General features: G+C 39.7%; 1 protein-coding gene across 39 annotated transcripts in view; it reads left to right on the forward strand.

Annotated features, from left to right (window-relative positions):
• Positions 1 to 26,250, forward strand: part of SCEL (sciellin) — a 272,873-nt gene that overhangs the window by 178,822 nt on the left and 67,801 nt on the right. For 23 of the 39 annotated variants that reach the window (XM_070578988.1, XM_070578995.1, XM_070578989.1 and 20 more), the window contains 8 exons: positions 4,886 to 4,947; positions 6,178 to 6,295; positions 9,372 to 9,431; positions 13,043 to 13,111; positions 18,438 to 18,506; positions 19,098 to 19,136; positions 20,222 to 20,302; positions 22,697 to 22,762. In XM_070578988.1, the coding sequence (XP_070435089.1) occupies positions 4,905 to 4,947; positions 6,178 to 6,295; positions 9,372 to 9,431; positions 13,043 to 13,111; positions 18,438 to 18,506; positions 19,098 to 19,136; positions 20,222 to 20,302; positions 22,697 to 22,762 (545 nt within the window). In that variant the 5' untranslated portion in view covers positions 4,886 to 4,904. Of the gene's footprint in view, positions 1 to 2,942; positions 3,192 to 4,885; positions 4,948 to 6,177; positions 6,296 to 9,371; positions 9,432 to 13,042; positions 13,112 to 18,437; positions 18,507 to 19,097; positions 19,137 to 20,221; positions 20,303 to 22,696; positions 22,763 to 26,250 lie in introns of those variants that run through there. The other 16 variants (XM_070579017.1, XM_070578999.1, XM_070579008.1 and 13 more) reach the window with 5 other exon arrangements.

Here is a 26,250-nt window from a genome sequence, read left to right on the forward strand (position 1 = left end):
GGGTAAAACTGGGATGTCCAAGAGAAAGCGAGTGGGTTCCTTGGAAGCTATTCCTAGAAAGTATCCCAGAGGCTCTGGGGTGGAGTCACTGAGGTGTTTATAGGATACCAGAGGCTAGTCATTGGCGGGGAGAAAGAGTTAAGGGCCGTGAGCTTGTTTAGATGTCTTATCTCATTTGACTCCATTCAACTAGGCCTTCTGGAGAATGCCTTGCTACCAAAGGCGTGAAAATATCAGACCCTCTAGCAGGAGATTGGATCTGGTTAGAGCCAGTCCTGAATATAAGGTAAAGAAGAGATACCTGCTTTTCTCTATCCAACTCTCTGCAGGAAGTGCTGACCATCTGGCAGTCCCTGACACAGAGGAAAAAGTGACGAGCCTCAAGCTAGAAAGCTTCAGGGTCAGTCCCAGCTTTGCCACTCATTAGCTACTGGAGCCGAGTCTCTGCAAAGAAGGGGTTATATATATAACTCTTAAAACGTTGCTGTGGAAACCAAATGGGATAAATTATAAATTACTATAAAATCAGCTAAAGTGTTATTATTAAACTTTTCTCCTTGCCCAGCAGAACCTAGAGGGGCAGCAGAAGCCTGGCTTGGGAGGAGAGTTGAGGTGGGATATGTGTAGCAGACCAAGGAGAATCTAAAAGACAACAGCCATATGGAATCGTACATACGTTGTCTTTTTGTCTGGCTTTTTTCATTTAGCATGTTTCAAACTTCATCCATATTGTAGCACTTATCAGTACTTTATTCCTTTTTATTGCTGAGTCATATTTCACTGTATGAATGTACCACACGTTATGTATCCATTCATTTGTTGATGGACATTTGAGTTTTTTCTATTTTTTGGCTGTTATGAATAATGTTGCTATAACTCTTGTTTGTGGACATATATTTATAACTAAGGGAATATAAGGGAAGACCGAGAGAAGTCTGCTCTGTGAGGGTTTGTCTGCTGCAATGATTCCTTGAGAGGCTGCCATGCTTCTCTTGCTGTCAGGCACTGGAAGCAGAACTCAGGCGACTTCCAAAGAGTGAGATATCAAGAGTCAGGTAACCCCTGCTGTCTCCCTCCCCTCTCTCACTCTAGTGCCAGGGCTCTGGTCTAGTCTTGCAAATCACCCATGGTGAGCATTATCGCTGGCTGCTAAGGAAGGAGTTGGCTTGGTTTAGAAGCCAAATTCTGCCTCTACACCTTGGGCATAGTCTCCCTGAGCTTCCGTTGTCTTATCTGGGAGATGGAGGTAACAATAGCTACCTTGCAGATTTTATTTAAGGATGAGAGACAGTGCTTGTGAGGTACCCTCTTCAGAACAGGTGCTCAACTAACAGATATTAATGCTATTGGCAATTGCCCCATGCAGTAGGATAACTGAAAACATAATGGGCGGAGGTCAGAGATAGTGTGGCACGAAGCTCTTTGAATGACTTAGCTATTTTGGGAATGATTAAATCACTTTTTCCATAAGTTCTCTGTTAGTTTGCTAGGGCTGCCATAATAAAATACTACAGACTGGTTGACTTAAACAATAAAATTTATTGTCTCACAGTTCTGGAGGCTAGAAGTCCAAGATCAAGGTGTCAGTAAGCTTGATTTTTTCCGAGGCCTCTCTCCTTGACTTGCAGATGGCTGCCTTCTCTCTGTGTCCTCACATGGACTTTTCTCTGTGCACCCACATCCCTAGTGTCTCTTTGTGTGTGCAAATTTTTCCTCTTATAAAGTCACCAGCAGATGGGATTAGGGCCCACCCTAACAGACTTGTTTCAACTTGCCCTCTTTAAAGGCTCTGTCTGCAAATATAGTCACATCCTGAGGTATCGGGGGTTAGGGCTTCAACATATGAATTTTGGAGGGACACAATTCAGCCCATAACAAGCACCTAGGGAGTGCCTGCTCTGCCCCAGATGCTGAAAATATATAAGGGAATGACTCAGGCCTAGCCCACAGGACACTCTCAGCCTTTTAGGAGAGAGAGACAAATATACAAGATAATTGTAAAATGCCTTCTCTCTGTTTACCCTGCCCCTTGTCTCACGACCAAATGTGCAGTGTCTACAAACGCATCATCAGATAACTCAGCATTTTGATCACCTCAGAATCCCAGCTCAATCAGCTGCGAACTCTCCAGGTCTTTACTAGCTCAGGGAAAGAATTTATCAGAGCCCATTTAGAAACAGGAAATAGATTAGCCAAGAACCCAGAGAAGAGGGGCCAGACTGAGAAGAAGTGTACAAGTAGTTGAGATTGACGATTGTCTTTACATGTCTCTTTTCCTCCCCTTTCAGCCAAAGTTTAAGCAATCCCCCAGCATAGCCAGCCAGGGGCTGCCCCACACTCCCTGTGTGCCCAGTGGCCCAAATTCAAGGCTGTTCCATCCCCTCCCCACCCCCAACCATACCTCCCCTATGTCTTTGCTCTGCTTTCCAAGGCATGAAGTTAAGAATTATTGAGCACCTACTGTGTGTTGGGCAATAATTAGACACTTTATATATGTCATCTAATTTGATCCTCAAAACATCTCATTTTACAGATGAGGGAGATGGCCTATAACACACTCAAGGTGACACGTCAGTAAATAGCACCCTTTAGATGCAGATCTTTCTAACTTCACTAACCCTTCAGACTCTCAGCTATCAGTGGAGTGCACAGCTGCTGGTCTCTGTGAAGGTAATGCTGCGACTGATTACAGCGGTCGGCAGTCTTAGGTTGCGTTCCCTTGAAGCAGTGTCTGAGAGGAATTTGGGCATCTGTGACTTACTGAGGGTGTGCTCTCTGGGGAAAGGAGAAAAGGAAGCAGGAAGGGGTGGCAAGGGAAGGAGCTGAGCAGGATCTGCTTTCTGATGGTCTAGCTTCAGTCTGATCCCACAGTGAGCTCTGAAGCACAAATCACCTGGAGAATTGCTCTACTTTGAGGCAAGAGACTCATCTGTCTATTCCAGATCAGGCAGTCACTGGATGCAGGTTGTAGTGCGTGGGGAGCATGCCCCACCAGCTGAGGGCCAATCTCCGGAGGAGGTCCAGCTTGAGCCTGCAGCCCCGAAGCACGAGCACGAGTCTGGAAAATGGTCTGGGCACCAACAGCTTCCCCTTCTCACCAACTTTAGGGGAATTGACATGCTAAAAGGTGCCCCCAGGGAAAACAATGCCTTCATCCAAAGGAATGGATCTTCACCACTTCAGGTCCTATGGTGGGTGAGTTATTGTAGGAGATAGTTTTGCATGAGAGGGCTGGAGATGAGGGCTTTCAGAACCCCCAAGTTATACGTATAAACAGCTGTCTGATAATACTGCTGTAAGTCCAAATAGCATTGATAGCTTACAGTGATTTTTTGCATACATTATTTATTTGATCATCACAACAACCTTATAAAATAGATGGCAGGTTTCATTAGCCCATTTTACAGGGAGATTAAGTGGTTCAATTGTAGAACGTGGATGCGATAGAGCTGAGCCTAGCACTTGCTTCTGACTTGAGATCTAATTTCCATCTAACATTCCATACACTGTCTGGTTGTGTATGGGCTCTGCAAAAAAACGTGATACCCCACCTAGCGTGACCAGCCATCCTGTTTGCCCGGGACTTCCCTGGTTTTAAAACTGGAAGGCTCACATTCAGGGAAACCCAGGGCCAACTGATTTATTTTTTAAGCAGAAAAGACAGTGCCTGGGGTCCACAATACCTTTAGGGGCCTACAAAAGGGTTCCAATTTCAATTCCTTCTAACAGCAGAAGAAAAAATGAATATTATAATAATAATGAATATATTGTAATAGAGCCAGGCTGGATTATTATTCATCTTTATACTAACACAGTCATAAAATATAATTTTTAAGTGTGTGTGTGTGTGTGTGTGTGTGAAAGAAGGCCATGAAAGCAAAGGTACCTAGGATTCACAGTCAAAATGCAGCTCTGGAAACCCAGTCAGTCCTGGGCAAACTGGGACTGTGGCTCCCTCAACTCCCTAACAGTCTAATCGTAGCAGTTGGTCATAGCGAAGAAACTTTGGGCTTTCCCATGCAGTGGTTGCCTAAAATCACCCGTGTTTCCCCAGATCTGTGATTTCCTTGCCTCTGGCTACTTCCCTTCTGATCACACATCAGTTGCCTGGGTTCACTCTGGCTTCCCTAGGGAAGGGCTGACGAGATTCCCAGGGCACCCTGCATACTGTGCAGTCAGCTCCATGTCTCTGTCTCCCTACTGACCTGACCAGACACTTGCCTTACTCATCTTTTCCCCCCTAGTTCCTGGATCAGTGCCAGACACTCAATACTTATTTATTTTAAACTTTGTTTTTTAAAGATTGGCATTTAAGCTAACATCTGTTGCCATTCTTTTCTTCTTCTTCTTCTTCTTTTTCTTCTTCTTCTTCTTCTTCTTCTTCTTCTTCTTCTCCTCCTCCTCCTCCTCCTCCTCCTCCTCCTCCCCCACCCCTTCCTCCTCCTCCTCCCCCTCCTCCTCCTCTTCCTCCTCCCCCCTCAGTATGGCTTGATGAGCCGTGATAGGTCCGTGCCCAGGATCCAAACGAGTGGAACCCTGAGCCGCCAAAGTGGAGCATGTGAACTTAACTACTTGGCCACGGGGCTGGCCCCTGCTTACTTATTGATTGAATAAATGAATTAATTGATGACCTGATTCAGCTAATTGCTTGTTATATAACATTAGGGACACTAAACACTCTTGGTGTTCTTCATCTATAAAATAAATTCTTTGGGATAGATGGACTCTAAGATTCCTAGGGGACACTTTATGTCGTGTATTCATTATACCAGATCATGTGACTTTGTCAATGTCATTGAAGAATGTGTCTTGTCAGCAAAGAAAGAGTCACTTGTAGATTCTTAGAGTCATTGTTGTGTTTTCCCCACCCCTATTTTTTTTTTAGATCCTTACCGGAAGGCAGCATGTCCAATTTTACCTTGAGAAAAACATCTCCTACAGGAAATGGTAATGTAGATGATGTTTCTCTTACTCAGAAAACTTAAAAATCCAGGAAAAACAACTCAAAGGTCCTAGTTCTTTTGTTTTGGGTTTTTTTTTTTTTTTTGCTGAGGAAGATTTGTCCTGAGCTAGCACCTGTGCCAATCTTCCTCTACTTTTTAGTATGTCAGCATGGCCGCTAACAGAGTGGTGTAAGTTGGCTCCCAGGAACCCAATCCAGGAAGCCAAAGCAAAGCATGCTGAACTTAATCACTAGGCAACCGGGGCTGGCCCCCTAATTCTTTTATATAGATATTGAAAGCTTAGAAGCAACAGTCTAATTTAATTAGCATTGCTTAAGTTAGGCTTAAGAAAAAAAAAGTGCCACAGTTTTAACTCATGTAATTGCAATTTAAATATATTATTTTAATCAATAAATATGCCCTTTCTTACCTGTGACCTTCTTTGCTGCTTGCTCTCATGAGATCAAAGAATTAGTTATTTGTAGTGAAATGCACCAGGACTTATTGACTGTTATTTACCAGGTACAACAAACAGTCCTGTGTGTACTTCTGAGGTGTGTTTCTTTTTGAGTAAAATGACCAACCCTACTACTCAGCCATAAAAAAAGACAAAATCATCCCATTTGCAACAACATGGAAGGACCTAGAGGGAATTATGCTAAGCGAAATAAGCCAGACTGAGAAAGACAAACACCAGATGATTTCACTCATATGTGGAATATGAACAAACACATGGACAAAGAAAACAGTTCAGTGGTTACCAGAGGAAGGGGGGTGGGCACAGGGGAGTGAAGTGAGGGGGAGCACTTATGTGGTGACAGTCAAGAAATAATGTACAACTGAAATCTCACATCGGTGTAAACTATTAGGAACTCAATTAAAAAAAAAAAATCAAGTTTGGAAAAAAAAAGAAGAAAAATGACCAACCCACTAAACCCTGGCTTGGTTTATCCCAGGCCTGTGGGTCTACATTCCCAGGTGCCAGATGGGACCTCATGAGCTGCACTGGCAGTTTCAGTTGGCACCTGAGCAGTTTTATATGTTATCTTTGATGATGGGGTGTGGGATTTCTTCTTTCTTGCTGGTATGTCCTACTTTGAAACAGTACTGGACTTGCCAGCCTAGAAGATTGACGCTGGCCCATCAGATGTGCGTCTCGAGATTTCCAGGTTAACAAACCCACACTCAACTCCAGGCAATTACATCTCCCAGGTTTTCATTTTTCTGTTGATAGATATGAAGAGTACCACTCAGGGGACCACACTGAGGCAGCAGGGCTTTCTTGAGATGAACAAAAGAAGGACTTTCTTACAGGATAACAGCTGGATAAAGAAACGTCCTGAAGAAGAAAGGTAAGACGGTATGGAGAGAGGGGAAGGCGGATGAGCAGAGAGAGCCATTCTCTGTTTGGGAAGCTAATGGCCATCTGAAAAGCACATACTCTCCTTCTAAAACACTTTGTTGCATGGCCTAATTTTTGGGAAAATTTAGCAAGCATAAATTTGTTATATCATATTTTCAAGAATAGCTACCAGTTTTAATATTCACATAGCTAAGAGAATGTGAGTCATTAGTGAGAGAAAGCAGGGTTTCATTGTTATAACTGGAATAGACATTTGTGCCTACTTGAGAAACTGAAAAGAAAACATGGCTTTCCAGTTTCCGAAAAGCTAATATTTAATCCATGGTAGGGACAGTCCTGGGGCATGTTGATGATGTCAGTTGAAACAAACGCATAGTAGTATTACTCCAAATTTACAAATTTAATAATCATTTACCTAAAATTTCTTTTTTTTTTTAAAGATTGGCACCTGAGTTAACATCTGTTGCCAATCTTCTTTTTTTTTTCCTTCTTCTCCCCAAGGTCCCCCAGTACATAGTTGTAGATTCTAGTTTTGTGAGTGCCTCTGCTTGTGCTGTGTGGGACACTGCCTCAGCATGGTCTGATGAGTGGTGCCATGTCCACACCCAGGATCCAAACTGGTGAAACCCTGGGCCGCTGAAGTGGAGCACGCAAACGTAACCATTCAGCCACAGGGCGGCCCCAATCTAAAGTTTCTTTATGCTCAAGTGAAGTAAATTCTCAGCTCATTTAAGTCCTGACTGGGCCATATACCTCTAGGTATTGGAAAGGTGGTGGTAGATTTGTAAGGGAAAATATTAACCACCAAGAAGGTTTTGTCTGCTTTGAGCTGTGCTTCTGTTAGGTATATGTTTAAAGATCTGAAAACTATGACCATAGGCACATTGCCTCATTGCCAACATAGATTTACAATTGACACTTGTCCAGCCTAGATATATTTATCATAAATTATATATATATATATATACAAATATGTATACTTTTTTGATTCCTCTTATGTGTCAGGCTTGATACTGGGTACTTTACATATAAAGCATTATTAAATCTCACAACAATCACACAAGGTAGGTATTATATCATAATTTTACAGAAGAGGAATCTGAGGCTCAGAGAAGTTAGTAACTTGTCCAGTGGCACGCAGCTATTAAGTGGTGGAGTTGAGATTTTTAACATGACCCATTGCCTTTCCGTTATACCGCTAGTTCTCAATCAGGGGCAGTTTTATCCCCAGGGGACATTTGACAAGGTCGGGAGACATTTTTACTTGTCAAAATTGGGGATTACTCCTGATATCTAATGGGTGGAGGTCTGGGATGCTGCTAAGCAGCCTACAATGCACAGGACACTCCTCAAAACAAAAATTTATCAAACCCATGTCAACAGTGCTGAGGTTGAAAAGCCCTGCATTACAGAATACTTACTGTAAACCTTTTGCTAAACTGTCCATATGTGCTTATTTGAGGAGCCATACTTGTAACTGTTAAATAAAAATGTCTATTAACTTCTGGTATTAAATATTATTATTTTGAGGAACTATAGGGGTTTTTGGAGACTCACACTAACTTTTAGAGTTAACACTCTTGGACAGCAATCATTTCCTTCGATGAAGCAAATTTACTTCTTCAACTGTTGAAGCCTAATGAAGCATTTCTATTTTCCCATAGTGGTAGAGTGATGTCAAATGTAGATCATAAATTTTGGGTTGCAAACATTTGCACAGATGGGTAAAGATAGAGATGTCTAAGACAAATTACAGTTGGTAGGAATGATGGTTTTATGCCAGGCATGCCTCCTTAAAAAGGCCCAGGGAAGCCAGCTTGGCTGGCATGGCAGCTGCTGAATGAAAGGGAAATTGGCTCTGATGCTTCTCTCACTCCCACTGGCCCAGTTCTGGGCTATGTGTTATACTTCTACTTCAGGTAAAAACACGTCTGGTGTTTGCTACTCTCTCACAAGCTCAGGGAGGGGATAACAAGAGGGATGAAAAGGTTCTCTTGGGGTCCCTGAGGGTGTATATTTGCTGGAATTGTTTCAGTTTCACTGTTCAACTTTCCTTTTAATTATGTACTATAGTTCTTTTATAGCTTTATTATAAATGGTTCCAGAGTGTTGAGTAATGTTAGTGGAGCAGAACCAGGAGAAATGTGGTATATCAGGTTTGGTTAGGTTGATATGAAAAAGGTTCAGATACTGCATTGGCTCAAGGCCAAAGGCTCTACTACAAGCTTTGACATTTCCTAAAATTGCCTGTACTTTCAGGTCTGCTATAGGTCTGCTTATATATAAGTAAGAAAGACATAGCTTTGGGACTTTATGTAGGAAGGTCTGTTGCAGGGTGGACCAAGAGGAAAAGCAGAGGTTTGGAATAAAAAGATTGAGTCCTAGATCCACCTCTGTCACTTGCTAACCTTTTGGCCTTGGGAAAGCCACAAAATCCATGATCAATGTCCTCATCTGTGAACTGGATATGAGGGTGTCTTCCCTGCTTAATTTACAGGATTATTTTAAAGACCAAACAGAGCAAACTATGTGTTCTCACGGTTCAAAAATGGCTAAATTTCCCTTCAAATGATAAACATCCTTAACCACAAATATTGGTGCTTATTTTCCTACTTTTAGTCAAGGACACTATCAAGTCTATCAAAAGAAAATTTCCAGACATAATAGGCATAATTAAATTTAAAACTTCTTGGTAGAAAGCTTTTGCCTTCCTATAGAAAAGGACTTCTCTAGTACATATAAAGTAGATGACCGCATGTTCTCATATTTTGGTAAAAACAAAGAAACAAACAAAACAAGAAACACTCATTCCATTGTTGAATCACATGGAAATCTCGTGGGATAAGTTAGAATAATGGTCATTTGTACTGACAAACTTATTTCTTTTCACCATGATGTTTCATGTGCTGACTGGTTAAAATAAATACGTAGTTGTGTTTTCATGCCTGAAGTAAAATGAATTAACCTTGCCAAAACTTGTGAGCTCTTTCCTGTCTCCTTTATTTAGTGCTTACTAAATACTGTGGTAACTTTTCACATGACTTAATTTTGTTCTTTCTCTGTAGAGATGAAAATCATGGCAGGGTGGTGCTCACCCGACATAATTCCCATGATGCCTTGGACAGGTGAGTGTTTCAGACAAGTTACATCATTAGCAGAAACACAAAGACGGTAGTTTTGAGAGAAGACTTGTTTAAGACACGCTGAATATTTGTGGCTAGCCTCAGGCTTTCCCTGATGTTCTGAGCACGTGAAGGAGAATCTGTGATATCATCAGGGGTTTCTACAGGGTAAACTCTGCTTCTTCAGCTCCGTGCTTCCAGAACTACAGCCTGGAGGTGTCGAAGAACCAATCCTCCGCCTGCCCCACTGCGGGGGCCCTCCTGATGGGAAAGGGAAAGGGCTCCCACAGAAACATCACCAGATGAAACATCTCTGAACCTTAGGGAAAGGAGACCTAAAATACAGACAGAGCTCCAAGTTCACTTGCTGTATTGGACAGTACACTTCTTTTAGAAACTCTTAGGCTTGTGGAAAAACACTAAATGATACTCAGTGGCAATTAGACTGGCAAATACAAATTAGTAGGAAAAATCAGACAAAATTAGTAATCACAATGATGTAAATAATCTAAGATTGATCAAGTAATTAAATAATATTCTTATTAAAACACGTTTACACACAAACACAAACAAACAACCACACCCATCAGAAGAAACTAATTCTTTATCAGATACAATTTTATCTGCTCTAGTAGGCTCTGTGTCACCAAAAGGTACTTGGTAAAGGAGTGTGATTGTCTTTCTTTGTGTGGACTTTAAAAAGTTAAGTAGACACCTTGAATATGACTACTTTAGAAACTTTTATGTATGAATTTCTCTAAGCCCTCTTTTACCCTTGTGCGTAATTTTGACTTGTTCTAAGGGTCCTGAGCTTATAGCCCTCTGCACAAAGAATCTGATTGGTTTTCTGGTTTCCAGCCTTACTCCATTTGATTGACTGTTCTGTGATTCAACAGATTCTACCTGTGTCCTCTCCATGGTTTTCATGATTTTGAAGATTACAGCCTTGTTCTCAGTTGGGCTTCATCTCACCAAACAAAGGGAGCCTGATCTTTGAGTTCAGCCACCAGTGGACATGGCCCCCTCCATTTTATTTGCATTTCTCTGGAACTATTAACGAAAGGGACATACTGGTTTTGAAGTGTAACTGGGAAAACTAAGCTTTATGTTCTTTGTATGTTTTAGGACAACAGAAGCTTAATGCCTTGTGTGCTTATTTGGTATTTTAAGCTGTATCGGTTTTCTGAACCCTTCCTGTTGGTGGATAGCATTTTAGCTAAAGTAGCACATTGAGGTTTTACCTTCAGTAACAAAAATCTGTAAGCCTGAGACATTTTCACCTTGACCTATAACTAGTGTCTCAAACTACATCTTCCTAAAAAGGTAGTGTAGATTATTTTTCTCCTTGCATTTGTTCAAATGGATGCCCACTTGGCACTTTCCTGCCCTTGTGCAGAAGCTGTTTGGTGCTTCACTCAACACTGCTTTAGAGCACCTACTTCATGCTGACATTGTGCCAGGTGCTGGGAGTACAAAGATGCTTGACACTACCATGACTTTAAGGAGCTCTCAAATTCGTGGAAAGAGATGGGTCCATAAACTAAAACACTAACATTTGCTATGGAAAGTGCTACTGTAGAAGTGTGTGACAGTGCTGTTGGAATAGAGAGACTAACTCTGCCTGAATAAATCGGACCTCACCAAGGAAGTGGTCTTTGGGGTTGCTGCTGCTGCTTGAAGGGTGAGGAGGAAAAGTTTACAAGTAAGAAAGGGTGGCTGGTGGGCATGGAGCAGGGAAAAGAATGCTTCCTGTAGAAGTGACAATGTGTGCAAAGAGCTCTGCATAGGCAGACTGAAAATAAAGGAAAAGGAAGATAAACAATATATTCTCATCACCTTAGATAACTGCTTCGTATTATGCACAAACTAAGAAATTTTGCTGTGTACTTCCTCTGCCAGATCAATAAAACATGTCAAATAAGGCTGATAGCACAAATGCCTGCAGGGATGCCTACTGTGAGCCAGACACTGGCCTAAGGGCTGGGAACAAAACAAAGTCCCTGCTTTCATAGAACTTGCATCCTAGTTGAAGGTGGGTGGTGAGGACGACTGAAAATAAATAAACACAATGTACTATGTAGTGTTGCCACAAGTGCTAGGAAGACTAAAGCCAACTAATGAGATGTAAAGTGATGGTGTCTGTGAAGGGGCTGTTTTATAGAAGGGGGTCAGATGGCCCCACCTATTTGCATTCACCCATTACACACGATGCTGAACCATACCATGATTTCACTCCGGGTTTCCTTAAAAAGTTGGGTAATTGCATTAGGCATTTTTCTTTACTTTTTTTCTTGCCTTTATGGACATTATTCCCTCTACTTCTGTTTGAAAATGTTCATATCTGTTTATCCTCCAAGACGCAGCTCAAACTGTACCTCATCCATAAAGCCTTCTGATTCCTACCTCTGGAAATAAAGTTTCTCAACTTAGAACTTCCTTGCACTTCACCTGAGCCTCTTTTACAACACTGACCATTTTCTACCTTTGGATGTACGTATCTAATTTGTCCCTCTAGCTCTGTGTGTGTAGTGTCCGCAGTTATTTCATTCTTGACTTCCTCATAGTCATCGCACAGTGTGTTATATATTGTTTACCTCCAAATATTTACTTAATAAAAATTTACTACATTAAGTTAAAAATTAAATCTTATATATACTGTTTTAGTAGTTTTACTGATTCAATACCTTTGATCTGTCAGCTTCAAATGAAGCTTTGAAATGCAAACACAATAAACCATGGTATAATTTCTCAAAGAGCTTGTTTTCCCTCTACCATGGGCTCATATAAGGCATTAAACAGGATTTTGTTTTTTGCTGATTTATGCCTGATCAAGATATTTCCACTGCTTTGATGAACATGATTCCTATTATTGAAGCTTCTTTCCTCTCTTTCCTTGTTTTCTTGTCTTCTTCCTGTCCCCTTTTTTCTGTGTATCTGTTTTCCTCTACTGTCTCTGCCTCTGTCTCTCCTCTTCCTCCTTCTCTCTATCTCCTCTCTCTTCTCCTTTTCTTCCCACGTCTATCCTTTCTCTCTCCTCCCACTTTCTTCTTTTCATTTCTTTCCAGCGTTTCCTGTTTCTCTCTTTTCCTCTTTCTTCCCTCTCCTTCCCTCCCTATTGCCAGCAAATTCTCTTCTTTCAACCCTGTCCACGGTGCTGAAGTTTAAATATAGCAATTTGTGTTTAGCCTGTTATACTGGCTTATGGTGCTGCTGAAACTCTGCAAACAAGACATAGCCGATTATAAGGGATTGAGTACCTATTATGTAAAAATCAACAACATTGACAAGAGTACATATTAGTTATTAACCATTTTGCATGTTGTGTTATATTGTTTTATATGTCCTTATCCCCAGTTTGAATGTGTTACATTGTAGTTAGAAATAATCAGACCTAGAGAAGAACTCCTTTATTAGCATGGGGAATTGGGTTTTCCATAATTTATTCTATTCAAGTCAAAACGGAAGTTTGGATACCCGAAATCTGTCTTTTCTTGATAATATGTACATTTCCTACCTGAATAGGTCAAAATTTTACTAAATACATGATAGGCATTATAAACTATTTTTTTTTGAAATTTATTTGATCTTTTTGTGATTTTTTTTTTTTGCAACAGGAAAACAAATGAGAGAGATGAGCCAAAAGCCACAATTAGTCGGTACAGATCTGATGACACTTTGGACAGGTAAGGTGTTTTTGAACCTTGTAAGCGGAATGCGAAACATGTTAAATCCTATTTCTTATAAAGCATGAAGTATTTAAACGTTTACCAAAGTAAGCTTTGAACCATTGATATTTTATCCCCAGAGACAGAAGGGCTATAAGGACTGAATTATCTTTTTCTTCACAACTCATAAAATCTTTTTTTCTAAAAGATTTTTCTAAAATCCTGCTAATAGTCAATTGATATAAAGATTCCAAAGAAATTGCATTGAGTATAGGTAGAGTGGGCACTACGTGGCATCTGTTCAATTTAAAATAGAGAAAATATTTATTTTTGTGAATATGAGTAGTCAGTCCTTGTTCTAACTTTTGGTCCTTCTATCCTGATGGTGGAGAAACAGCAGTTTCTGTACAACTACTTTCTGGAGAGACTGTGAATTTTAACAATACAATAGGTTTGATCTATTCTAGGATAAAGACATTACCTCTTTACCTTGGAAAGTGAAACTGCTCTTTTGGCACTGGAGTCACCATATGGCTCATAGAATGAATCTATTAAGTGTGCCTGCTGTTAGTTCTCTCTTGCTCAGAGGGAAAGGGCTCATCTGTATAGAGAAAAGTAGCAATGTCTATTCAGGTTGATGTGTACATGCCACAAATCACATTTTTATTTTATATTTGGTAGAGATGCTTAGTAAGCATAAGAAAAGAGTTAACATTTTTAATTGGAGTCTCTACATAATAGACACCCGAGGCCATTGAGAGTTGAGGTCACTCCCTGTAGCCAAAGACGTGCTGCTAGTGTAGACAAAAATGTCCTCTGCCGCATTTTAAGCAGATACGCTGAAACTTATGGTATCTAACAGATTCTATATTCAGACTATGCCAGTGTTAATTAATATAGCAAATGTGTATCCTTCTGCACTCTTCATAGGTTTTTTTAAGTCAGTCTCCCTAATAGAGGACTGGTATCCCTAAGGGGCTGGCCTCACTCTTGTAGTTAAAGCCTTGACAAAAATGAGTTTGTAGAAGTATGTGTGCAAGATCTCGTCTCCACAGCAGCGTGTGGAGAGATGAGTCAGAGGACCTCTGTTCATTCACCCTGGCCTTGCAGACTGTCCTATTGCATCGTTAACTGAATAAGAAAACACTATTTCTAAGAATGAATTTGATATTGAGATAATTAGGCCTCAAGAAACGATATAATATTTGGGAGACTTAAGCTTTTGTGGGCTGAGTGTCTGAAAGTTTCTCTCAGGTTGGTCAAGACAGAACCTTGGAACATTAGCAGTGGACCAGACCAGACCAGACGGCACAGGCAAACTCGTTGAGTCGTTCTCAGCTTGGTCTGCAAATTAGAAACACAGACTGAACTTTAAAATTCTACTGGCAATTTGATCCTACCACCTCTCACCCTACCCCCAGATTCTGATTTAATTAGTCTGAGGTGAGACTCAGGCATGTTTAAACCTTAGGAAGTGATTCTAATGTGAAGCCAAAATTCAGAACCACAAATCTAGCCCGACCCCTTCATTTTTCTACACTAGGAAATGAGGACAGAGATTACATGCTTTAATTACATGGAGGTTTAAGGCATGTTTGGAAGAAGTATCCTGGTCAGCTCATTCCCCTGGCAGTCCTGTCTCCCAACAGTAAGCTACATCTCTGTAAGAGTGGAAATAGATGTGAGGGAGAGAACACAGGGGTCAGTGAAGAAAGGCAAGTTCTGTTAGCAGGAGTCAGACTTCTATAACGTAGGCCACTCCAAATGCGAGATGTGAAATAATTTTAGGAGGAAGATGATTAAATACATCTGTTGTGTGCATTTCAATAATACTGTGTTTATTTTAAATGAATATGAGAAAAGTACTGAGTTTACATTTAAAGAGTTCCCTTTTAAAATATACACATGTAGGTAAAAATATGAGATGTTTTACAGGGACGTCAGTAAATAATAGTGTGTGCAGTAGGCATTATGTCCTGAATCCTGAGGGTAGTTTAATTACTAAGTTGGAAAACCGAGGTTAGGGAGACCTCTAGTGTTCTGTGGTGGAAGTGTAACTTTTCCTTGGCTGCTTTCGATCATATTGCTGCTTATATTGTTTGAGTATTTCCTGTCTCCAAGACTGACTCATAGTAAAACAATCTATTTTATATCAGAAGTTGGCAGAAACTTAATTTCCAAGAGAAGTACAAACTTAATTTCCCTAATAAGAAATTGCAATATACTTTGGAATGGTGGTTTAGAGTTTTCTCCGTTGTTGTTCATAGACTGATACCCCTAGTGGCATGGGAGAGAAAGAATAATAACTGAAGGAAGACACATTGACCTAACATATGAGTCTTGGAACAATCACCCCACAGAATCAGGCGTATGACATTGGGCCCTACTGAAAAGATTTTAGAGAGAGGCTACTTCCTAGCTGTGTGGCCAAGAGAAAGTCACCCACCTTCTCTGAGACTTCATTTTTTCATCTATAAAATGAAATAATTACACCTACTCTGTAGGTGTAATTCCTCTGAAGAGTAGAGGAAAATGTATAAAATGAGTGGCAAAGAGTAGTGGGTATCTATTTTTATTATTACGTGCAGTCAGTATTGCCCATAAAGATTTACACTGTAGAATTTAACTTCATTCGATTTTAACATCTGACTCACCTTTATTTATACTTTGAGAAGGTTTGATATTAAAGTTCTGTTTGCTTTAGACAGATTGTTGTTTTCACTGTACCAGAGCAGCAATTTCCCAAGATTATTTTTATCTTGAATGAGGGTCTCACAGAGAGCTATAGAGTCTAAGTAGAGTTCCCAAGGAACATAAGATTTAAGACTTAGGGTTTCCTGACATCCTACTGATGGTATTCACGGTGTTTTGCTGCAAAGCCCTTTGAATGTAAACATCTCAGAGGCTCAGTAGCAGGGGAGATGTTCATAGTCTTTGGCCTGATGACCACCTTAGGTGTGAGTTTTTATACGTGGGTTCTAGGATTCTGTACAAGTCACTTCCTGTACTGTGAACAGTCTCTTGAGGTTATGGGGCTTGTAGGATTCCAGCCTTCCTTCCTTTTTGCATTCAAGAGTTATCAGTTTGTGGCAGTATGTACCATAAATAGAAAGTGTGTTTGGGGTTGACTCATAGAATTTTAATATATTAGAGTTTAAATATTTACCCAATATTTAATTTTGGAGTTAAATATTTATGCAGTATTTTATTTTATTTTACTTTACTTTATTAATTTTTTTTTAAGATTGGCATCTGAGCTAACATCTATTGCCAATCTTCTTTTTTTCTTCTTCTTCTTCTTCTTCTCCTCAAAGCCCCCCAATACATAGTTGTATATTCTAGTTGTGAGTGCCTCTCTTGTGCTATGTGGGATGCTGCCTCAGCATGGCCTGATGAGTGGTGCCATGTCTACGCCCCGGATCCAAACTGGTGAAAACCTGGGCCAGCCAAAAGGAAAACATGAACTTAACCACAGCCACGGCTCTGGCCCCTGAGCCAGTATTTTAGTTACACATGTCAAAATAACATCTAGGGATTGAAATTATTTTAAAGCTAAGAAAATTAAGTCATATTTTTCCCTACATGATTTTTTTTTTTTTTAGTAAGGAAGATTGGCCCCAAGCTAACATCTGTTGCCAATCTTCCTCTTTTTGCTTGAGGAAGATTGTTGCTGAGCTAACATCCATGCCAGTCTTCCTCTATTTTGTATGTGGGATGCTGCCAAAGCATGGCCTAATGAACGGTATGTAGGTCCACACCTGGGATCTGAACCCTCGAACCCCAGGCTGCTGAAGTGGAATGTGTGATCTTAACCGCTAAACCACTGGGCCAGCCCCCCACTTTTATTTTGTAGAGTGAAGCAAAGTTAGTGTCCATCTTCCCAGGAATAGTTTATATAAAGCCCTGTACTAAAGTTGATGGTGAAAGTGAATATTTAGAGAAAGTTATAGTAGACCCATAGTATGGGATCAACAGAAGATTCTTTCTGACTCTTTTTTTTCCTGAGCCTAATTTTGCTGCATCCTAGTTTTGTGCAAGCCTGCTGAATGCTCCAGAAGACAGTTCCACATTACAAGAAAAACCTTCCTATCTGGTGAGAGGGAGAAAAGGGAAGGAGTAGGGGCTATAGTCATGAGATCCCACCATTAGCATGCAGACTAGAGGATTCCTGAGTTTCTTTCCTGACCCAAAGAACAGACAAGTATACCTTTTCCAGACCTACCCTCCTTGAGGAGACTCCAGATTAGCGAGATTAAAACTTCTGATGGCCAGTAGGGCCTATTAACTAAATGTGTTAGTCAAAGTAAACTAATTTGCCATGGTAGAATAGCTCTTTTAACAAGTTCCCTCTCTTGCCCCTAAATCTCTGTGGTTTAGCACAACAGAAGATTACTGCTTGCTCTCATCAGAGTCCATTGTGATTGGCTGGAAGAGGTGGAGGGATCTCTCTCCATGAAGTGACTCAGGGACCTAAGTTCTTTCCATGTTTTAATGCTTCCGTCGTCAACCCATGGGTACCAAAGCCATGGTGGAAGGGGAAGAAAGAGCATGGAGGATCATGCAAAAGGTTTTATGATGGGTCTGGAAGTGGCAAACAATATTTCTGGCCACATTCTTCAGTCTAGAACTCAATCACGTGGTCCCAACTTAATTTCAATGAAGATTGGGAAATGTGGTCTTCCTGTGTGCTCAGAAGGAAAATAAAATGAGTGTGGCAAACATAAACATTAAAAAAAATCCTTATGTCTTCCATTGATGCCTTTTACTGACATAGGAGTTACTGTCATTGAGTAGATATGTTATTAAACAATAATGAATATAAAATAGTTAATGAGTTAAATGCTCGATGAGTCAGAAAGGCAAGTGAGGCAAGTAGAAAAGCATAAACTTTAAAAATTCCAAACTGTATCAAAATAGCCTCATAAATAGATTTTGTCATAAACAGCTTTTTTTTTTAAAGATTTTATTTTTTTCCTTTTTCTCCCCAAAGCCCCCTGGTACATAGTTGTATATTCTTAGTTGTGGGTCCTTCTAGTTGTGGCATGTGGGACACCGCCTCAGCGTGGCTCGATGAGCAGTGCCATGTCCGCGCCCAGGATTTGAACTGACGAAACACTGGGCCGCCTGCAGTGGAGCGTGTGAACTTAACCACTCGGCCATGGGGTTGGCCCCATAAGCAGCTTTTTTTAAGTGTAAAATTAGAAAATTTTAAATGTAACACCTGCAAAAGTTCCCTTGATTAGAGAGAGATTGTGTTGTGAAGTTGTTCTAGCATAAAAGAGGTCTGAAAGGAGTTTAATAATCCAAATGTTCATCCAGACTTTTGTCTTGTTTCTTTATAAAGGATCTCAGACAGAAATGATGCCACTAAAACCTATAAGGCCAATACCTTGGATAACCGACTAACCAATAGGTACCAGTATCTACTGACTTTGGGAAAGGCTCAAGTATAATATTTCTCTAAGCATTACTTATTTACTTACAATTCTTCAGTCCTACTTAATATCTTTCTGTAAATTCTTATCGTCTATTTTTTAATACAAGAGTTCTGGAGTAAAAAAGTACTCCTGCTGGTGGTTAGAGAAAAATAAAATCTTGTTGCCTGGGTTAAAAACCAAGAGAGCTCATTGCTTCAGGCCGTCATTCCTACCAGATTTATGTTTCTGTTTAAGTTATCCTGGTGGCAAGATTATGAAATACATATAATTGCCAATTTTATACTCTTATTGCTAAAGAAAATTACTGAACCCAACAAATAAAAGCTTTGGGCTTAAATGATATTGAATTTTCTGAAGGAAAAAAGTTTCCTTTGGAATCTCGTATAAGAGATAAAAAGATTATGAAATTACCTTATCAAATTTATTCAAATACTGAGACTTTCTTACTCTCAAATAATGTTTAAATTTTAATAATAATAACTCTAAATCCAGGAACAATTACAAATCAATGCAAGTATAAATTCTTTCTTGCTGCTCAAACTGTTGCATTTTTTTTTCCTTACCAGAAACATGTCCACGTTTAGATCACCAGAAGCAACAAAGACGTAAGTACTTTTCTAACTGAAGTTACGTTTTAAGAATAAAGTGTAACTCTTGCATGTGTTTAAGAAAAACTAAGGTACTCTGCCCTCAGGCCAAAGTTTCATTATAGTATAGCCACTCCCTTTCACTTAGGCAGATTTGAGAGGTAGAAATACCAAAACGGTCCTCACAGCTTCAGATATTTACCATCTGGACTTGAAGACAAAGAGTTTGTCGACCTTTCCTCTAATCAAACACCAAAGCTTAACTCTTCTTTTTGCTTTTCTTCCTTTTTTTAAAATCTAGATTCTTTATTTTTTCCCCCACAGAACCTTTTTAATTTTCCCTATTCCTATGGCAACTAACTCTTTCTTCCCCCCGTTGCACTTGCCTCTCAAAACACCCATCACGTCTACAACTCAATTGATCCGTGAAATCATGGGTTTGCTAACAACCTAGTTCAATAAAACAGATTTTCCCTGGAATGTACTCCTGGCGCTTATAAACAGCCCAAACTTGCTAGAATTTTGAAAACTTAATTAGTTTTAAAATTTGTATTACAAATAAAGTAATTTTCACCATGGACCACACTTCTCAGCAGTTGAAACAGGCCTGGACCACTTCCATTTTTTTGAGGGTCTGTGTATATCAATACATACTAAATAGAGATTTTAAATGGTATATTTTTAAGTGTTTTCTTAAACAAGTTAATGCTTTTAATGCAAAAAAATTGCTATATAATTCTGTTGGTCACAATATAATTACAGGATTAAAGTACATATATATATAAGTCTATACATATGTATACAAATCCATAGCACACCTGAATGGATTGGTCTGGATTTCAGACACACAATTAACATCATATGATGAATGCTTTCTTCATTCAATTCCTTCTGTTTTAGTTACTTAGATGAGAGCCTGACACTGTATAAAATGGGTCAACTAGGGAGGAAATTTTTCTTTTTGTTCTTCGTTCTGCAAGTGAAACATTGTGTGGTGGATAGAACACAAGTGGGATATAAGTAGATGATAAGACCTTTCAAAGGTAAGGTAGAATAAAAAAGCTTCAGGAATGTGATGATTTGCTGTTCTTGTCATTAAACAGGCAACCTGGAGGTTTGTTCAGTGCAAACGCCACCAGCACCCCCGCTTCCACCTCTGCTGCTGCTCCTGTAAAGAAAAAGAGGTACCACGGGCTCCTTGTGTCTGCCTCTTGCTGATATTCTGTAAGGGGCTGTTCTTTAATTTCTGAACCAAATCATCCTCCAAGGCCCCCGGGCAGCATTCGAAAGTTGCTCTGCCCTTCCTCCTTGCTCCTTCCTCCACTTCCCAGGGGTTCAGTGCCTACTAGATTTTGTTGTCCTCAAACTTCAGTCCTTCTTTCTGCTAATCTCCTTTTCAAATATGTGATCTTTTCTTCATTTCCTTCAGTGTTGAATATCTAGATAATGCTTTTGGTGATAGAGCTCAAATACTGAAGGGTGAGCTACTTCAGGTAACACCTTTTAATAGAGTCCTACCAAAGGGGATGTGTTACCCTGAAATATTGACTGCAGTGTGACTATATGTTGCCATGCCCCTGAATCCAGCCCACATCACGGCCGCGTCCTCTGCTTGGTAGACTGGGCCGACCCTCCTTCCAAGTAGAGTCAAAGGCCCTATCTGGAGACATAGATCTGTGTTTGTGTGATTATTGCCACCTCCTTGGACTTCCCTGTGTGGCCTCCAACATTTTTCCTGTGCTGAGTTCCATTTATCTAGTAGGCGGAGCAGCTAGTCCTGTGGTGGCAGGATATTCTTCATGACACAGAATGTGATGGTGGAGGTGATTTCTGCCTGTTGAAGAGAACACAGTGCTAGCGATTCATGATGCTAATGGAAAACAAGCATTCATGAACCTCAGTGCTTTTTAAGTTTTCTCTTTTTCTTTTCTTTTTTCTTAAAGATTGGCACCTGGGCTAACAACTGTTGCCAATCTTCCCTTTTTTTCCCCCAAAGATTGGCACCTGGGCTAACAACTGTTGCCAATCTTTTTTCTGCTTTATCTCCCCAAACCCCCTGTACATGATTGTACACGATTGTATATCTTAGTTGCACGTCCTTCTAGTTGTGGGATGTGGGACGCCACCTCAACGTGGCCTGACGAGCGATGCCATGTCTGCGCCCAGGATCCGAACCCTGGGCTGCTGCAGCGGAGCACGCAAACTTAACCACTCGGCCACGGAGCCAGCCCCAGTTTTCTTATTTTCTTTGCTTTCACCTAGGATTATGCCTGGTATAGGGTAGGTGCTCAATGTTTGTAGATGGACTGGCTGACTGCCATGACGCTTCCATAGCCATCCTGGAGAGAAACAACCGATTCTATTTTTCCTGTAGTTGGAATTCTGTTTGTATCTGCAGAGTCTCAGAAATGTGCTCACCTTTCTCTTAGACTCAAATTTCACATCCGCCTGACACTTTGCCTATTAGAAACAGATTCCTAAGGTTGGAAGGGAAATTTAAGGTCAGTTAGTTCAACCTTCTACCCACTGCAAGAATCTTTCTTTTGACCAGTTAGGCATAATTGAGGACCACTTTAGCCAGCAATGAGACTCTCCCTTTTGTGACATAACTTTGACTAGCTCTCGTGGAGAGCATCTACTACTTATACTGAGCTGAAGTCTGCTGTGATCTACTCTCATCTCATCTTGGTTCAGTCCTGTGGTGCCTCAGAGAATACCTGCTTCAAGAATTTACAGCCAGCTCTCCTATCCTGCTTATCCCAGCTTTTCCTTCTCTCAGCTACGTCACTCTCCTCTGAACACCTTCATTTTTGGTCCATATCTTAGTCTTTTTGAAAGAGCCCTTAGTTATCTCTACCAATTAAAATTATGCTCTAGTAATAGGAAAACATCTTTCTAATCGGATGTATATATATTTGTGTATATACATATACATATATACATAATTGAAGTTAGAATTACTGTGGTGTTCATTTATGTTTCCAATTTTCTTACTTGTCAGAGTTGTCTATCACACAGTTTTGTTTGTTTGTTTGTTGTTTTATTGTGTGTGAGGAAGATTGGCCCTGAGTTAACGTCTGTTGCCAATCTTCCTCTTTTTGCTTGAAGAAGATTGTTGCTGAGCTAACATCTATTACAGTTTTTTTTTAAAGCTGTATTTTGAATAGAGCATAAGACTATTGTTATTTTTATCATGAAATATTTCAGATATGTAGAAAAATAGACAGAAAAAGAGGTATGTTGATGATAAACACCCATGAACCTAGTATTTACATTTCACAGATGTTATTATTTTCCAGATTTCCCTCAGATTTCTTTTAAAAGAAAAGTCTACATTGTTTAGTGTCAAAAGACATGGGAAAAGGAATTTACTCAGAGGAGTGGATAGCTGGGATTGTAGGGCAGTTACTTCCTATAGCATTTGTGAAATAGTTTTCATTTTACTTCCAAGGCCTTGTAGAAAAGTCATCTCATTGCTTTTTTAACTGTCAAATTATTTTCAGCTTTTCTTGCCTGGCATGTGGGTGGGACCAGGCCTTTCAACCACCATGTTTATAACTAATGTCATTTCTTAACAGACAGTCCTGGTTTCCACCACCCCCTCCGGGTTATAATGCCACCCCAAGCACAGGAGCAAGCAGAAGGTAAGGGAAAGGTGTCAGATGTAATTGCTATGTAACTTGATGGAGGAAGGTGTAGGATATTGACACGTATAATTGTGGATGCTTTGCAATAAATTGGAGGCAATTTTGTGAACTCTGAGCACTGAATAAGACAGTGCCCAGTGGGAGTGAGGTCAGGGTATGAGTGCCCCTGGCAGGAACCCTGATAAGCTGCGATGAGTAAGTACGTAGCTTTTTTAGTTTGCCAGGGTTGCCATAACAAAGTACCAAACACTGGGTGGCTTGACAGAAATATATTGTCTCACAGATGCAGAGGCTAGAAGTCCAAGGTCAAGGTGTTGGCAGAGTTGGTTCCTTCTGAGGGCTGTGAGAGGGAATCTGTTCCACGCTCCCTTCTAACTTATGGTGGTTTCCTGGCAATCTTTGGCATTCGCTAGTTTGCGTAAGCACCATCCCGATCTCTGCCTTCATCTTTAGATGGCGTTCTCCCTGCGTGCATGTCTGTGTCCAAATTTCCCCTTCTTGTAAGGGCACCAGTCATACTGGATTGGGGCCTATCCTGCTCCAGTAGGACCTCATCCTAACTTCACTAATTACATCTGCAATGATCCTGTTTCCGAAGAGGCTCACATTCTGAAGCACTGTGAGTTAGGACTTCAACCTATGAATTTGAGGGGAACATAATCCAATGCTTGAGTGGCAGAGAAGAGAACGGAGTCCACCAGCAGGTGGGGCTCCAACATGAGCTCCTGGTGCACAGCTGCTTCCGGGCTGTGATGAGCCCAGAGGAGTGCATGGGGTTGCTGTGGCAAGTTTCTTGAAAACGTTGAGTGATAGATGGGTGGTTTTTACTTTTAGTTTTTTGTTTAGAGCAATAATTATAACTAAAATTATAGACCATATGGGGAGGACACCTTGTTCTACCATTTCCATGCTAGGAATGTCAACAACAATTTAATATAATAAATGTTTAATAAGTGATTACTGTGTGCCAGATATTTTTCTAGGATCTTGAGATATGTCAGTAAACAAAACGTGGAGCCTTACTCCAGCCTTCAAGGAAGCAGACACAAGTGTAGAACTCCTATAATCTATGTCGAAGAAAAATAGGTCTCTGACTGGGTTTTGCTTTAGGGTATCCAAAATTGTTTTCAGGTCACCAATCTTTAGAGTATCTTCACCAAATATTTCCAGGTTTCAATGGTACTTATTTTCCAAATTCAACAATTGGAAAAGAGAGTTTTTAAATGTTGTGCTTGTTTAATACTATATTGTTTTAATTTCCTAAAATTTTCACCCGCTATGCAGGCTTTTATATCTCTGTGCTTTCCAACTAATGGAAATATTTGGAACTAAATATCTTCTATTATAACTTAGGTTTGGTCTATAAGGATGTAAATAAACTTTAGTTGACCAATAGACACAAAGAGCTCAAGTTGCTTTTTTCACACCTGTTGTTGTATCTGTATATATATATATATATATTATTTATATGTTATATATTATTTTATATAGATAACAATTATTGAACATGTTGAACAATCACTACTTGAAATTACATACACCTTCTGTTAAAATGTTTTTTTCTTTTAAACCTGCTCATTTATAGGTGACTTCCAATCATATGAACTGCCAAGTATGGATTATATTTCTAGTTTAAAACCTTATTTTCCCTCAAACTGTGTTTAGATATTTCTCTATGAGTGATAAATTTCATAGAGCTACCTAAATGGGAGAATATTAACTAGGAGTTTTGCTAGACACTATTGTTTCCTGAGTATTGTAAAATCCATCCAATTCTGTCTTGACAGACAATAACTGGTACTTAGAAATATTTATTACTTATTTCTAAAATAACTTCTTATTTTTGTCTTCTATTCATTATTCCAAAATTGATATAAATTATCATTATAATAAGCAACTGGTTATATCACTGTGTAAAAATATGGAAGGATTATTCATGAGTTACCAGCTCATGCTTTCAATGCCTACTGAGCTTGTGGCTCTCTGTTTGCATTAGAACTGACAGTGCTTGGCTAGATGCCCTTACAATTTATGCATTGCTGGATGTGATTTACATGGAGGATAAAATGAGTTCCAATGCTCCTATTTCTGATTCCTGGATCAGATCCACAGCACTGGAACTAAGGAAAAGAGAAGATTATTGGACTAGGTTGATCAATTTAGATATCCATTCCTTTCTCAGAGTCACAGATTATTAATATAATGGCTACACTGAAAGACTTCTCTTTGAGGATCAGAGCTAATGTCATGCCAAGTTTTCAGGGGAAGGAGAGAATAATAACGATGTAGCAATGCCTTTGATTTCTGAGGTGCTTTTCTTCAGCAGAACTCAAAGTACAACTTCTGTTTCTCACCTTTAATGCCAGTGCATTCCTAGGGCTGAGAAATAGTCTTTTTAGTAAAAACTGGAAAATAGAAGCAATTATTAAATGATGAAAGGAAGCAAAGTCTTCAAAAAGAGATCTTTGTCCCCAGAAGACCACAAAGAAAATGAAAATAGGTCAAAAATAGATAAAAATGAGGGACTGTGATTTTAATACTAGCTAATGGCTCCATGTTAACCTTATTTCCCTTCATCCTACACTTATGCACTGTGTCCTTGCCCCTCTTCTCTCCCCTCCTATCTTCTGCAAAAGAATTTCCCCTTAATATGGACTCTCTCATTCTCTTTTCTGTTCTTAATTTTGTGAACTTTCATTTTTTCCATCACCTAGTCTTTCCTGGAGATGTCATTTCTCCCACATACCTGCGTCTGTGCAGCACATTTGAAAAGACCATCAGGCTTCCGAGTCATTACAGGAATGAGTCCTTTTCCTGAACCTTTCTTCCCTTTTCCCCCCTCTGTAGCCTTTGACACTATGGATCACCCTGATCCTCAGTTGTTCCTTTCTTGACTTATACAGTGTGGAAGAATCAAACTTAGTTGTGTTTGAATTGAAAATTTGTGTTTGCGTTAAAATCTATTAGAGACATGAGGTAAACTGCACCGGGTCTCAAGCTTTTTTATCAACAGAAGAACCCATGACGTCACATCTTTATCTATATTTATATGTATAACTATGACTATATGTCTGTCTATGTCTGTATTTATTTCTATATCTATAACTATAGATGGAATTCTCTGCATGTAGTTCTCTCTATATAATTAACATAAGCCTGGTGAATTTAATTAGAGCGTAAATGAGAAAATTTACTTTTCTAAAATAGCCATATTTTATAGCTAAAGAAAAAAGCATTTTCTTAAAACAAGTATCATTTTATGTACGATACACATTAGTCTTGCATGAGAGGGTTAAGACCTGGGTAATCAAACAAAATTTTGGGATTAAGAGTTGAATATCTTTGAAAGTCTCTTACCCCCTTTTTGATAAAACCAGATTAAAGAGAAAAGCTGTAATTCATGATAGCAAGACAACATGTAAAGTTTTGAACTTAAATAAAACCTTTTCTAGCTGATTTCTAAGGTTGCTTTTTAGTCATTGGGA

This window comes from Equus przewalskii, chromosome 16 (assembly GCF_037783145.1).
Source record: "Equus przewalskii isolate Varuska chromosome 16, EquPr2, whole genome shotgun sequence".
NCBI classification, from domain to species: Eukaryota; Metazoa; Chordata; class Mammalia; order Perissodactyla; family Equidae; genus Equus; species Equus przewalskii.